The following is a 15,000-nucleotide window of genomic DNA, read 5'->3' as shown; positions in this document are numbered from 1 at the left end:
TTTCATACCGGTCTCTAATGAACAGAAAGTGCTCGAGTCAGGAGTTGCAGCCCCAGAAAACTAACAGCACACGCATACATGCACGCACGCACACACAAACAGAGGCTCCTTAAACCCAACGCCGCCTTGCAAATGTTGCCTACTATGGAGCCTTTTTCCATCGGTGAAAACATTCACATCATCTATCACTACATAGGGGCCAAAACAGCTATAATATAGCCTTTCTTCCGAATAACGCAACCCAGCACGCAATGATAGCGCGTTGCTGTTGTGTGTTCTGAAACACAAAAAACACTTTCTTTCTGAGTGCAGACCACAGAACAGGACTGCAACCTCTGTTTACGACATTCACTTTCAGAGTTTCTCCGTCTCCACCTGCCAAACGTGCACGGTCCGCAAGGACACGGCTTTGAACACTTTTACCGCGTACCTTGTGAAAGAATACTGTTTTTATACAGCGTGGGCAAAAGGAGGGCATCCAAAAAGAAAAAGTGGATTAACATTTCGGACGTCGCCAGCGTCCACTTTAGCTGTGCGCTCGCTTCCTCATGGAAACTCACCCGTGTGGCATCAAAGCTGAGGTTTAAAAACGAGGCCGAGCAACAAACGTGGTGTGTTTTTTTAAGAGTGGAACATTTGGAATAGGTGCGGTGGGTGAGTATTGCTTTTGACAGTTTTAAAACCTGGTTGCGCTCACTGGTTTGAGAGAAAGAAGAAAAAATAAAAGAGGGTAGGAGCTGGGCTTGTGTTTCGGACATGAGCAGCATAGAGTTGGAGATGGAATAAGTGGAACAAAAAGAAGAGGGGATGACACAAAAAGAGAGCAGGAGAAGGAGAGGAAAGTGTGTGTGGGTGTGTGTGTGGCTGGGGGTGAGGGGTGTGTGGGTAATGATTTATCTAAGCATGCTTTTCTTCTGCTTCTGCTGCACCCCAATTCTCACCGAAACTTTGATCCATGTGTAATTAAAACCAAACGCACACCGGCAACAGTCTCCATTTCAGGATTGGGAGTGTGTCTCCTGCTCGTGCATGTGTGTGTCTGTGTGTGTGTGTGCGTGCATGTGCTTTTGGATTCACATGTGCTTCTGAGCGCCGGGCCCCCGTCTGCTCTGGGAGTACATGTACAGTATAAACAGGACACTTTGGGGAGCAGGGATTCATGCAGAAACACACACACACACACACACACACACACACACACACACACACACACACACACACACACACACACACACAGATGGATGCATGGACTAATGCTATGCCGGAATGCTAATCAAAATGTGTTACCCTCCCACCGCTCCCCACCCCCACCACCCGCTCCTCCAGGTCAAGCAAAGCAAAAACAAGTTAAGCACTCATTTTCTCCCAGCAGCATTAACATAGGGATGACTAAATAATGGACCCTGACTCTCTCTCCCCGTCTTCTGGTTTAAATTACAGCGCGGCCCCCTCCCCTAACGCCCTGCAACCCCCTCCACCAACCATGCACCCCCCACTCAAAGAAAAACGATTAATCTTTTTTCCTTTTTTTTGTCTCTCTGAATGTTTTACAGTTCTGTTACACTTATTAGCTGCTGGCAGGACGGAGACTCTTAAATGAAAGCCAAATTGCTTTGGTCATGAGAAAGGAAATGAAAGCTCACTCCAGGGAGAGACTGTGTAGCCGTAGCATACATGTGTGTAAGTGCATGTGTGTGTGTGCGAGAGTCAGAGTAACATGTGTGTACAGGCCTTTTGACTATGAGATCCTCCCAAGGTGAAATTTCATAAGCTGACTGCCTGCCTGCCTGGGATGTTCCTGTGCACGGGACAGTGTGTGTGTGTGTGTGTGTGTTAGAGTTAGTGTGTGTGTGTGTGTGTGTGTTGCAGATATAAACGCGGCAGCCTAATAGGAACAGTATGCTCATTTTGGAGAGATTAGGAGGAATGGACGGGCCTGTATCGAAAGACGTGATCTGGATGTGAAGGCCAAAGGAGGGAGGAAGGGAGGGAGGGAGGGAGAGATAGGGAGGGGGTGAGGTTTGACAGAGTGACGAGGGAGTGGTGCAAGAAAAACAGGGGGAAGAGATGGGAGGAGTGAAGGAAAAGATGGCTCTGACTTCAAATCAAGAAAAAGTGACCGCTATATAACTGACAACAACGTTTAGCAGTGAACAGAATTTTTTTTCAAACAGAAACACAAGCAAAAAAAGTCAGATGACAAAAAAAAAAGAGAAAAGGACATGTGGAACATTAACACAAGCCCCAAAAATAGCTCAAGTCACAACAGCTCGAGCAAACAGACAGATCAGATTAAAGAAACACCGACCTTGGCTGGAGAGGCACTCCTTGACATGGAACACCTCGTGCAGGCTTAGTCCATCGTCGTCCCCGCCCAGGCCTTGCTGGTGCAGCTGGAGTTTCCTCAGTCCTTCGTTCTGCTGGTGGCGAGCCGAGCGGCTGTGCTGCACCAGGTTGAGGCGGGCCTTCGTGGAGTAGTCGCACAGCGCGCAGTAGTAGAGGCACAACTCCGGGCTGTAGGCGCCGTCCAGCTTCTGCAAGTGCTGTGGAGCAGAGGAGAGAGCAGATGTTACACGGTGGTCACTTGTAGAGATGGTAAAGCCGTTGCTGTAAATTATCTAAACCTTTCTGTTCGAGACATTTGGGTCAATTTCAATATAACAAGTGAGGCTTGGTCTGAAAAATCCTGTTTGTAGGCCTTTGTGCTCTGTGGCTGTAAAGTCCTTACTTCAACTCCACTTTCAGTTTGGTTTCGAAAAATCCAACGCCCCCCCCCCCCCAAAAAAAGTAAATTCTCCACCTTCAAACAAGCCAGCAACGCTTGGCCCTTATTTTCTATAACATGTGCTTGCTAGAAAAGGAAGGACAGGTTCCTGAAACTCTAACAGCCGGACTTAAAGCAAAGATCCTCCTGGACAAACTTGTGGATTTCAAACAGAAGGAACACGACTAATGCAGCAACAGATGCAGCTTTAAGTAGTTGCGTTTAGTTTCGGCCCTACACGCCGCACACCGCAAATTAACTGGATACGTTTAAGGTGACGTGAGGATTAAAAACACACAAAAAGTCAGACGAGGGGTTGAGCTCCGAGCACTTTTTTTTTTTTTTTTTGTCTTTAACGTGCACATTGTCCGGCTTCCCCCCCCCCTCCCCGCCTCTTTGTTGGCAGCTGCGGGGATTTTTCATTCAATGGTGTGCTGTCAGTTGCAAGCCCTTAATTTCCAGTTGCCTCTTTAATGGCATTGCAGCCATGCAAAGCTACCCCCTACCTCTCGCCCTGCCCCGTGCGTGTGCGCATACACACACGCGCACCCACACCGCCACCGCCTCCCCCCCCTCCCCTCATCCCACCTTGCCCTACTCCCATACACCCAGTCAAGCCAAGCATATCAAGTGTGCCTCTGTTGTTGCTGCCGGGCTAATGAACAATGCACAAAAACAAAAGACCAGGCCAAGCTTTTATTATCTGATCCTCTGTGAAGGGAGAGGAGGGAGGGAGGGAGGCAGAGAGGGAGAGAGAGAAAGACACAGGGAGGAAAAAGCGAGCGAGGCAAAAGGACAGAGACACAGAGGTGGCTCACCGAGGTTAGTTTATGCTTTGTTAAGATTTATTCATACGGCCATGTGAGAAACAGGTGCAGGGTTCCGAGCATGAATTAATATACAAAATGGTGTGCGTGCATGTGTGTGAGTGTGTGTGTGTGTGTGTGTGTGTGTGTGTGTGTGTGTGTGTGTGTGTGTGTGTGTGTGTGTGTGTGTGTGTGTGTGCGTGCTAACTCTACATTGTCTCTCATGGCTCCTATAGGAAGATGTTTCATTCCTGAAGCACATGAAATTTAGCAAGGTGATATTTTCTCCTGAGCAGTTGCATCATGTTATATGGAGCAGGAAGAGAGGGATCGGAAAAGTGTGTGTGCTTGGGGGGGGGGGTTGCACAGTTAGCTGCAGGTGTGTGAGTTCTTATCCCCCCCCCCCCCCCCATCCCCTTCTCCCTCTTCCTCCTTTGACAAACAGGGATTAGCAACATAGCTACAGCCGCTAACACATCTTTTCTCCCCCGTCTCTCCCTCTCTCCTTCTTTTGTCGGAAACCTTACGAGGGTTTTCTCACGAGACGGTGGGACGTCCCCTCACAGTCAGAGGCCCTTTCAGAAGTCTTAAGTTTTAATTAAGTCAGAGTTGTCAGAAGAAAGCTTGCCTAGTCCGGGGCTCAGGGCCATTAATTACAGCTATCTTTGTTTCTCTGTGAAAGGAGGCCTCCCTCGCTCCTTCTCTCTCTCTCTCTCTCTCTTTGCTGCTTTTCTTTCTTCCTCTCCTTCCCTTACCGTGGAAACCACACACACACGTGTGCCCGTGGAAGCAAACATGCGCTCCGTGCACACAAACATGTAAACACAATACGGCTTGAGTTTGCGACTTTTCATTCAAATGTAAACTTTTGTGAATTTTGATTTTCCTTCATACTTTTCATACAATAGGGGTTTGAAATGTTTCCAATAATCTTTCACAATGTCCTTCAATAAAGATGCCATATGCTGTATACACCATAGACAAAATCCCCTATACCAAACTTACAAACACCCCCAGAGTTATTTGTTCGGCTATCAATCATCTAATGTAAAAAACAAGTATATTTTTTACTGCTGTATGGGATTAGTTTTTTTTTCATGTGTCTGGACTCCCTACGCCTTCTAAGAGTCCTTAGAAATGAATGAAAAACTAGTAATCAAACAAGGCCTTTCTTCACTTCAGCTACAACCTTCTGTGCTGCATCGACTGCAGAAGAAAAGCTCACTGGAAATGTGGCAAAAACATGTTTTCGTAACGAAACACCATCACAGACAGTTTCCAGTGAATCCTAATGGACATTAAGGTAATTAAATTGGATCAAAATCTTTAAAAAATCATCTTAATCACTGGTGGACTAAAACACACATCCTTTAATGTCTCAACTTAGGAGATTCTATTTGTTTTTATGATATGAGGCTTCAGCTAAGAGCAGCTAGAATGATATACTTGGGGTTGAAACGGGCTGCCAGATAGGTTTAGACCTAATATTAATTCTCCCCCCATCAGCACATTCCAGAGGGTTTGTTTAAGACCTAAACTAGAGGCTGTCTGTCGCTCTCTGGCACTCCGCAGGCCTGAAATGCAGGCGGTCTGGTGATCACAGGCCAGAACATCCATGATTTATGAACTTTTAAAGGAGCACTTTGACTCCTGCCAGGCGTGGGCTGTGTAATGCATATTCAAACACACAAACACACTGTTCCTGCTCCTGGGTTTGCGCCTGTGTGTGTCTGCTCGAAATGTGCATGTAATTTATGCCTCTGCTGATTTGTGTGCGTGTATATGCGCCACACATACGTTTGTGTCATATGAGTGTCTGCGTGCTTACAGAATGAGGGTTGGGGGGGGGGGGGGGGGGGGGGGGGGGGGCACATCCCTGTCAATATGGCACCTCTCCAGAGTGCCTGGTGGTTAATTGTTAGGGATTAGTGTTTGGCAAACAACCAAATAAGCTAACGCTCCCTGTGGGCCAATCAAAATCAACTAAAGAGCGCTCCCTGGGTGGACCTAAACATGGCACAGACGTCCCTGGATGGTGTGGGAGGTGCATACACACCCACCCCAACACATGGCATGCAAATTACGACAGTGAGGACTTCCTGTTTACCTGTCAAACACACACACACACACACACACACTGGGACTTGTACCGAGGAGAGGGGAGGAGAGTCAGTTTGACAGGTAAGGGGAGCTCCCTTGTGTAGCTGTTTCCTGCTGCTGCTGCTGTTGTTGTGTTTGTGGGCATGTGTGTGTGTGTGTGTGTGTGTGTGTGTGTGGGGGGGGGGGGGGGGGGGGTGTTGAGGATGACAGAGGACTGCATTCATTATGCAGAATGAGATGTTTACAAAACACCTTTCTCACACACCCGTAAACACAAACGCGCACATCCTCCCCTCCGCTCGCTCCCCGGGTTTGTGGGGAATAAAGCAACACTGCTGTCTCACATTCATTTGTTCTATCTGTGGTGACAAAGCTGCCTCATTAACTGAATTCTTAATAAGGCGAGGCGAAAGACATCTTCTCACAACTTCTTTTATCTTTCGCCGCATGTACATGAACGTGAAAGCAAGCGTGGATGTGTGTGTGTGTGTGTGTGTGTGTATGCACGGGTGGGTGTGGGTATAATTTCAATGTTTTCTTCTTCTTGCTGTATACGTGTGTGTTTTTTGCATCGGTAATTTTGACTCCACATTTTCTTTCATCTTACCTCACAAGTGTGCTTTTGTGTCTGTCTATAATTTCAATCATTCTTGCGACTGAGACTGTGCCTGTGCGCCGGTAAAAGGACAACAATATTTCGAAAGCAGGAGCAAAGCAGCGGGGTCGTGTTTTCCTCCATAAACCAAATGACAAATTAGGGTATTCAGTGCAAACATGACTCTTTCCTGTCATTAAGCGAAAAAACCAGGCAGCTAATGAACATGTACTGAAAATAAGAACCCTCCGCCACTGCAGCTATGCCTTTAACAACCAGTGTGTGTGTCGGGGCGTGTGTGTACGCGTTTTATACACTTAAAGAATCAGTATGTTCCTGTTTGTGTCCACTGAGAGTATGTGCATACATACAAATGTGCACCCCACACACCGCAGAAAGGAGAAACCTCTTTATCTGCTTTCATCAGTGTTTTTTTTTTTTAGAGGAAGCAGAGAGCATTGTTGTCGGGAATACCTTCTTCTTTTTTGTTTTGGAACGTCACCAGCTTCCGGTGCTATCCCCCGGGCCCCTGGGTGCCATCGGAGACAAAACCAGCCCCACTTGGCCCGGTGAGCAACAAAAGCATGTTTTGTTCCTTGAAAGTATTTTAAACACATACCATCGCTGCCTGGAAGGCTGCCAAGTGTAGAATTCCATCAGTGCTACCACCTCCCTAACACATGTTACTGCTAACCGCCGCTCAGCCCTCAAGACATAGATGTAACGCAAGATCACTGCCAATGGATTTCGCTGGCAGAGTGCACCGTCGAAAAAGAGATGCTGAGGGCCCAGGTATATGTGCTGCCACAGATGAAGAGAGCGGCGGATATATAGTGTGCACGGAGCGGAGTTGGTGCTGCACATGCACAAAAACAAATATGCAAATAGACATAGAAAAACTGCTGAGTGCACAGAGCACAAACAGACACACAGAGTAGGACGGGGTTTTATTTTATTTCCACGGCAGACATTTTGACATGTCACAGTAGGAAAAGCACAGGTGTAAATTATAAAATGAATGATGGCTGAGTTCCATTTAGCTGCTTCAGTTCCAGGGCCCTGGTATTTTGCATGCTGGCTCGCTGTCACACTGTCTTATTGTCTAACTGGGACACTTGAACCACAGTAACACCTGTGCTTTTCCTACCATGACAAGTCAAAATGTCTGCTGAAAAAAAAAAAAAAGCCCGCTTGTGCAAGTCTCCTACTTTTCTCAAGGCCACAATGTGTGTGATCTAAAGATGCTGGAGACACAAAACAACCCCAGAAAAAGAAATCCCCCCCGAAATCCATCGCGCGTGATCGTCTTTCCTCTCTTTACAAGGCTCTCAGTTTCATAAATGCAAAGAAAAATATTTCCTCGAGATAAATTACCTCTCCCGTTTCTCTCGGCCCTGCCTGCTGGCAGTCACATGTGATCACAGCTCTGGGGCCTGTCCATGAGGTGCAGGGCCTGTGGGCGAACTTAGCTCAGGTCACCCAATAATAATAAGCATCCATCGCATAATGGCCGCCAAGCCAAATAAATGAATTATCACAATGAGTCTTTTATACTAGCTTTCTGCCGCCTCTCTCTACTTTCTCTCTTTCTCCCGTCAACTTGTTCTTCGCCTCTTTTTTTCTCCCTGTTTCTTCTCTATTCCTCTTTTTTATTTGTCAGCAGTCTAAAAAAAAAAAGGAGGTAATAGTGATGGGGCTTTGTGAGAGCTTGGAAAAATCATCTAAATAAAGTCCAGTTACAGTAATAGTCCTGCCTTCCATTTTCCTGACTCCTACACACAGACACACAAATGTGCACACACACACACATATTTGTACCACTGACGTAAGTTTGTCTGACGTATGGGGCAAAGGTCAACTTGAAGTTCAACGCTTCCTGACCCGTGGCCCCCCTCTTGAAAAAAATCAGTTTGGTCTCTCGATCTCTTACTCTCTATTCTGCCCAGGCACACACTTCCCTCACAAACACACACACACACACACACACACACACACACACACACACACACACACACACACACACACACACACACACACACACACACACACACACACACACAATGATGAGTTATGCATACCAGCGCAAAGAAACAAGGAAGAAAACAACCCTGCTGATTTACAACATGGTGTATTTCTTCTGGTTTTAGCCAAAGAACATGGAGGACTACCTTTCCTGCGTTTCTGGGAATGGTGGCCAAATATTTTATTTACTGACCCAGCAGCAGGGAATAACAGATTCAAGGAGACAGAGACACCAGAACAAATCTTACCGACTTATCGGTGCATGTGTGTATGTGTGTTAGCTGTCTTGAAAGCCAGTTCACCTCCACCCCCCATGAAAATGGATCAGTATTTACATTAGCATTAGATTTAGACAGCATGGCTCAGCCACTTACTCCCTATTAGCCATCCTGACCTTAGACCATTAGGGGCTAAAAGCCCCCGCTTGTCTCCATCGCCGCCAGGTGAGACTGACCAGACCTCCCCATTTCCTTAAACCATCTTGCCGCTGAGGTTATCTTTTCCATCGACTCACCATGAGACAAATCATAAAATGCTGTGCTCAAGATCACCGAAATGCGAACATACTTGTGGGATTCATCTTTTTTTTCCAGTGCTTTGCAAAGGGGGGGGATAGTCTTGTAATGCTAACATGCTTTTGGGTAGGGTTCATCATTTTCCATTTTTTCCCAATGTGCAAAGATGCTTTTGGGGAAATCAAGGCAAGGCCTAATCGACAGGAGAGAAAGAGAAAAACTGAAATATAAAAGCGGTCTGGAGCTTGTTGGCTGGTGCCATCAAAGAGGTTTGCACTGCAGCGATGTTGTTATATTGAACTAAAACTGAAAGGGAAAATTATTTTGGTGCCTGGAAGGAGAAGCGATTTTTGCCAAGTTTGTTTTTCTTCCTTGCTCTGTTCGTAATGAAGAAAATGTCTATTAGCGAGAGTTAGACAAAAGGAACGACAGAAACTTACAGTGAGAGGAACTAACTGATAGCTGGAGAGGCGAAAAGAGACTCTGACAAGAGAGAACAAAAGAACAAGAGACGGAAAGAGAGGGAGAGAATGATAGGGAAGAAGCTAGACAAGCATAGTCGGGTTCAAATCACTAATTACACATTCCTGAGCCTGTGAAGGGGAGTATTGTTTTCCAGTTAGCCCCTACCCTGTCGCATGGTTTCACTTAGAGCAAAACAAAAGGTACAGGGAACAAAACACAAGCCTAATACCAGGCCCTGCTAATGACAGTGAAATGGGAGAAATTATCCCTGGGGTGGATCCTCGTGAGAAAATGGCTGGTGATTACTGGACAAAGGGAGTTCATTTTGAAACTGTCACAAAATGGCAGACTGCTTCTTTCTTTCAAGAGCTGCGTCCCGCTGCCGTTTTTCTTCAGTGGTGCATACATTTATCTATACCTCACCTTAATCACTATATAATACTGTCCAACATTACAGAACCCACACTCGACGGAACAAAAGATGAGGTTGAGGCCTTATACTCAGGAAGCGATCGAACAATGTGGCTTGTTGTGTGCGTAAGTGTTTGTGTGTACGTTGGAGTGGTACCTCTGCCAGGCAGTGCATAATGAAAGCGCCTCTTCAGCTGCGCCGTTTTGCATATTGCCACAGGAAATCAAATGCCTCGCAGTTGACCTACAAGATGGCACACTTAATCCCCTCCCTATTTTCTTGATAGAGGGGCGCAAGGTTTTTGGGTTTGTGCGTCTCTCTTTCTGTCTGTCTCTCACCTCTCCATATCACAACTCAAACAGTTGGTTGTGAATCACAGCGCACACACACACACACAGATAACAGTTTTTGGGACACGTCACATTAAGTCTTGGTCGCCGGTGTCAAACGAAAAAACAACCTGGGATTGTTCAGTTCCGGCAACACGCAGGACCCCAACATTTTCTGCATGAGACGTGGGTGGGTGGGGTGGGGGGGTTGTTTAGCTGATAGCGGTGGCAGCTCCGGTGCAGAGTTGCCTCGGCTGGTAGTGTTTGCGCAGGCCGTCTAAAGGAAGAACATTGTTTTCCTCTGAAAAAGCCTCAGCCGCGGTCCGCATACCAGCGTCCACTCAACATACCAATGAGCTCTTTGAAGATTACTCAAATGTTTGCCTTTGTTCCCCCCCCTCCCCTCCCCTCCCTCCCATCTACCCCTAGTCCGAAGCTACACTCCTGGCAGAAAAAGGAAAAGAGGAGAAAGCACGGAGTTAAGAAAAAGAGGGAAAATCAGACTTATATCTTCAGGAAACAGTGGGACGGCAATACCACCCCCCCGGCTGTACTAAGATTCAAAATGGCCTCCTCTGTAGGGGATGGGCAACCGCTGAAAGGAATAATCCTGCTTTTGGCCACCAGCAAAGTAAATCTAAACATAAACAACAGGGGGAGGCGGCGTTAATGCGTGGCGGCGGCTTTTATACAGGGGATGTTCAACGCAAGTCTTCCGTCTATCTGCCGATGGCACCGGAACACGCTTTAAAAAAAATAAAACAGCCTCGTCCTCGTCCCCCGCAGCAAGTTCTAAGTCCACGATTAACGTTAAATCGCGGCGTTTCCCAACGGGTTAATTTAACTAAATGTGCTGAAAACTCCAGGATCCCCCCTCCCCCGATCCCCTCCCCACCCAACCCACATTAATCCCGAACAAGTAAGTGGGCTTTCTATCAGGTCTATTTCAAAGCATTAAGGATTACCTCACAGAAACTAAGCTGCTTGAACTCGCAGGAGGTCAGCAGTATTGTGCCGCTGCGAGGTTGGAAGGCCAGTGGTAGAGACGGATAGACAGCGGGACAGGTCAGCTCCTCCGTCTCTCCCAGCTCTCCCAACAACATCCCTCCATCCCTCCATCCCTCTCCCTCCGTCCTTCCCTCCTCTCTCTCTCTCTCTCGTTCACCGTATAATCGAATATCTCCCACTACTTATCTATTCACTGAGCACCTAATGGTTAAAATCAATTACAGCTGGAATGCTGAAATGCCGAATACTGAGCCACATGCTGATAATGACGGAGAGAGTGTGAGGAAGAGAGAGAGAGAGAGAGAGAGACTTGGGACTGTTCCAAGGAAGGCACAATTACCTCCAATCGATTGATTATTGATTTGGAAAGGCGTTGAGGAGTATTTCAGCTCAACTTTGTCCATATCAATATCCTGATAGATTCATGAGAGGGGGGGGGGGAAGCGTGGTTGTGCTATCTAAATACCATTCTAGCGCTGACGTAACATTTCAGACTATTTCAAGAAATGAGAACCTACTTATAACTTTGTCCCTAACTGACACGCGTGCGCGCTATAAAAGACTTTTGACAGCCTTCGTACAAATTAGGCGTTTTAATGTCAGGTGATTTCAAAAGTAAAGCTAATGAACTTACACAACGATATTTATCTGATTCTGCCGCCGTGTGATCCGTCTGAGGTGGCTCTGATCAAATCAAGGCTTCAAAAGTGGAGGCGACGCGCCCACAGAGATCATATCTGAGATCATGCGCCTTCTTGATTATTACTTTGTTTTTGGTGTGTTTGAAAACTCTTTGTATCTTTGTCTCGACGAGATGATCAAGGAGCGAGAGGAAATAAGGGGACGGGGAGGAGGAGGAGGAGGAGAGAAGCGTGTATTTGGGAAGGTATAGAAATATAACAAGTGTGAGTGGAGGGCTCACGTGAGCCGAGGGGGGAGAAAAAGACCAAAAAAAAGACAAACTCCTGCTTGTTCCTTTGTTCCCACTTCCCAGGGATGTTCCCCTTCCTTGTGGGGGTCTGGAAGACACTGACCCCCTCCTCCACTCCACTCCACACACTCCCCTCCTTTCTGCTATCGTTCCCATACCTGTCAGCCCCGATCTGCTTCACAGTCCCCTGCACATGGACAAATGGCTTGGCCCAGGCCCGGCCCAAATAACCCACAGCCCAGAAAAGGGGTGGGAGGTGATTATGAAGAGGATCACATCTGGCTATTAATATGAGAAAACCAGCAGTGTCTGTGTGTCTATGTCTTACACACAGTAAAAAAAAAAAACACACCTTGCTAAAGGGGGGAGAAAAAGGGAGCGACAGTCTGTTTCAGTCCCTTAACTAATTCACCGGACAGTCGAGAGGTATATGGAGAGGGGGAGAGGGGGGAGGCTGGCTAGGGTAATTAAACATCACATATGAGTGTCAGTCAGGAGTTGGACCAAAGCTGGACACTCACACACACACATACGCTAATGCTATGCCGACCATCTGGTTAAGGCGTTGGAGGAAGAATGGGCGAAACTCTTATTAATATCTATGAGGATTATTAGGAAGAAAGGGGAGGGTGGGGAAGTCTGTCCATTCTCTGTCACACACACACAAAGCAACAGCAAGACACAAACACACACACACACACACAGAAGCACACAGTTGCTTTTATGCTTTCATTAGTCGCTACCCTCCGTCCCCCGTTTCCCCAGACCTCTGAAAGATTTCCATTGTAATCTGCACGCAGGTGAAAGAGGAGACGATTTGAATAATCTACTAACTGCCGTCTTTTTGCCTCCTAGAGAGAAAGAGTAGAAAGAGTGGAAAGAGTGGAGAGAGAGAGAGAGAGAGAGAGAGAGAGAGAGAGAGAGAGAGAGAGAGAGAGAGAGAGCAACTTGTAGAAGTGAAAAATGAAAAGAGAGACAGACTGACAACCTTCTCTGGCACAAACATCGAAGTGAACTCTTGGCGGCATTCATTCGTCTCCATGACAGAACATGAGAATCTGTATCTCGCAGTCAGGTAGCATCTTGTGCGAAGTGTCTCCGAACGTCCCTCTCTGAAGAATATGTGTCTGCGGAGTACGGAGACAAAGACGCGGCTACGAAGAGGCCCGGGTCGCAAACGAGCGGACACGGGCTCATGTGGAAAACGGTAACCTGATCACATGTGCAGTTACTGTGGGCGCGAGTGTGAGAACGTGCGTGTGCATGTCGCCTGTGAATGTATGTAATGCTATACCTCTGTGCGCACATATGCATTTCAAGGTGAGCGTCTCATAAACTGGCGCCGTGCATTCGAAGTAGATCCACTCTCTTATTTTTCTATTCCGGGCGACCAGCACAATGGCTTTTTATGCAAATCTATTGGAGTCAATCTCCTGTCCATTTTCCCATCACACAAGTCCAAATGACAGTCCAATAATTTGGGCTGCATATATATAGGGCCATTTGATTTTCAAATGAGAGTGGGCAGGGTTGACCCTTGCTAATAGCCAAGGCACAGCGGCAGACTTAATATCACAGATGCATAAGCATAGCCCTCTCCATCTGCAGGAGATGGAGGAGAATAAAATGTGAGGGAGCGAGGGAGGGAGCGAGGGGGGTGGAAGATTGAAAGAAAAAAACATAACGTCTCTTGGTTGATGGAGAAGAAAAAAAAAGAAAGAAAGAAAAATACAAAGGAGACGATGAAAATTAGAAAAGAGAGGACTTCCTCTGATGCATCAAGAAATCCAGTCTCCTCTCCTCCTCTCCTTCTTTTCTTCTTTTACTTCCATCCCTCCCTCCTCCCGTCACTTTAACCCCACCACCACCGCACCCACCCACCCCTCGATTCTCTGCCACGGTGTTACCACGAGGATCATGGGTAATGAGATGGCCTATCTGTGGCTCCCCAGGGGAAATGGCAGAAAGAGAGAGAGAGAGAGACTGAGGGAGAGACCGAGAGAGAGGATAAGAGAAAGAGAGAGTCAGAGACTAAACAAAGACAGTGGGTATAGGACAGAAGGAGTGAAAGAGTGTGAGACATCATCGGGAAGACATCGGGGGAATGAAACACTCTGTTCCTTTTCTTTGTGTGTCCCACTAACAAAAAGCCTCCATCTAAATGTCATCTCTGCTCCATCGCTATCATAAAAAGTTTAGCATTTTATGAGACTAGGAGTTCAAAGAGGAGTGGGGAGGGGAAGGAAAGGGAAGGAAGGGGGAAAATAATACTAATACAAAAAAAGAAAAGAAAAACAGAGATATGGAAATGTCCAGTGGACCCCGGACGTCCATTTCTGCTTGAATTATGATGGAAAGCGGAACAGACAGACAGGGGTGGGGTGGATGTGGCTGAAGACAGTTTAAGATTTATTCAGACAGCCATCTGAGAAACAGGTGCCGCGCGGCCTGTGAGACACATTGTGTATACGTGTGTGTGTTTGTGTGTGCGTGTGTGTGGTCCTTGACCATGCCACATTGACCATGAACATTCTCAACTCCTAATGACCCAGGGGCAAGCACAGCCCAGTTCTCAACCTCAAAGCTCTGTGGACACACACACACACACACACATGCTCGCTACAAACTCAACCCCCTATTTAGCCCTGCAGCACTGACAGAATGGCACTGACAGATTTACTCCCGTCTCCATGTGTATTAAGGCCAGTGTTTGTTATTAAAAATCATAACGAAGCCATACATCATCACGTTCGATGCTAAGCTAAACACGAGCTCGGCCAGCTACGGACACGCCGTTCTTCAACGCCGTTTAACGCAGACTTAACTTCACAGGCCGCTCACAGACAAACGTTAAGACATATTCCATTTTGTCATTTACAACGTTTGACAGCTGTGATAATACTAAAGCGAGGCTCGATACACATGTTTCATTTGCAACTAACTGGAAAAGCACCCCGTGTGGAAGTATTCTCATTAAAACCGAACAAGGGACCAATCAGATTCCCTGCCGTTCCTCTCCAAAAACCAGCAAATCGCTGATGTCCGCTTATTCC

General features: G+C 46.9%; 1 protein-coding gene across 5 annotated transcripts in view; it reads right to left on the bottom strand.

The window, feature by feature from the left end:
- Positions 1 to 15,000, bottom strand: part of zfhx4 (zinc finger homeobox 4) — an 86,860-nt gene that overhangs the window by 37,398 nt on the left and 34,462 nt on the right. For all 5 annotated transcript variants that reach the window (XM_034573043.1, XM_034573042.1, XM_034573046.1 and 2 more), the window contains exon 6: positions 2,309 to 2,543. In XM_034573043.1, the coding sequence (XP_034428934.1) occupies positions 2,309 to 2,543 (235 nt within the window). The remainder of the gene's footprint in view (positions 1 to 2,308; positions 2,544 to 15,000) is intronic.

This window comes from Hippoglossus hippoglossus, chromosome 20 (assembly GCF_009819705.1).
Source record: "Hippoglossus hippoglossus isolate fHipHip1 chromosome 20, fHipHip1.pri, whole genome shotgun sequence".
Lineage (NCBI taxonomy): Eukaryota > Metazoa > Chordata > Actinopteri > Pleuronectiformes > Pleuronectidae > Hippoglossus > Hippoglossus hippoglossus.
Note: the sequence above shows the minus strand (reverse complement) of the source record. Positions and strands in the feature narration are given on the sequence as shown.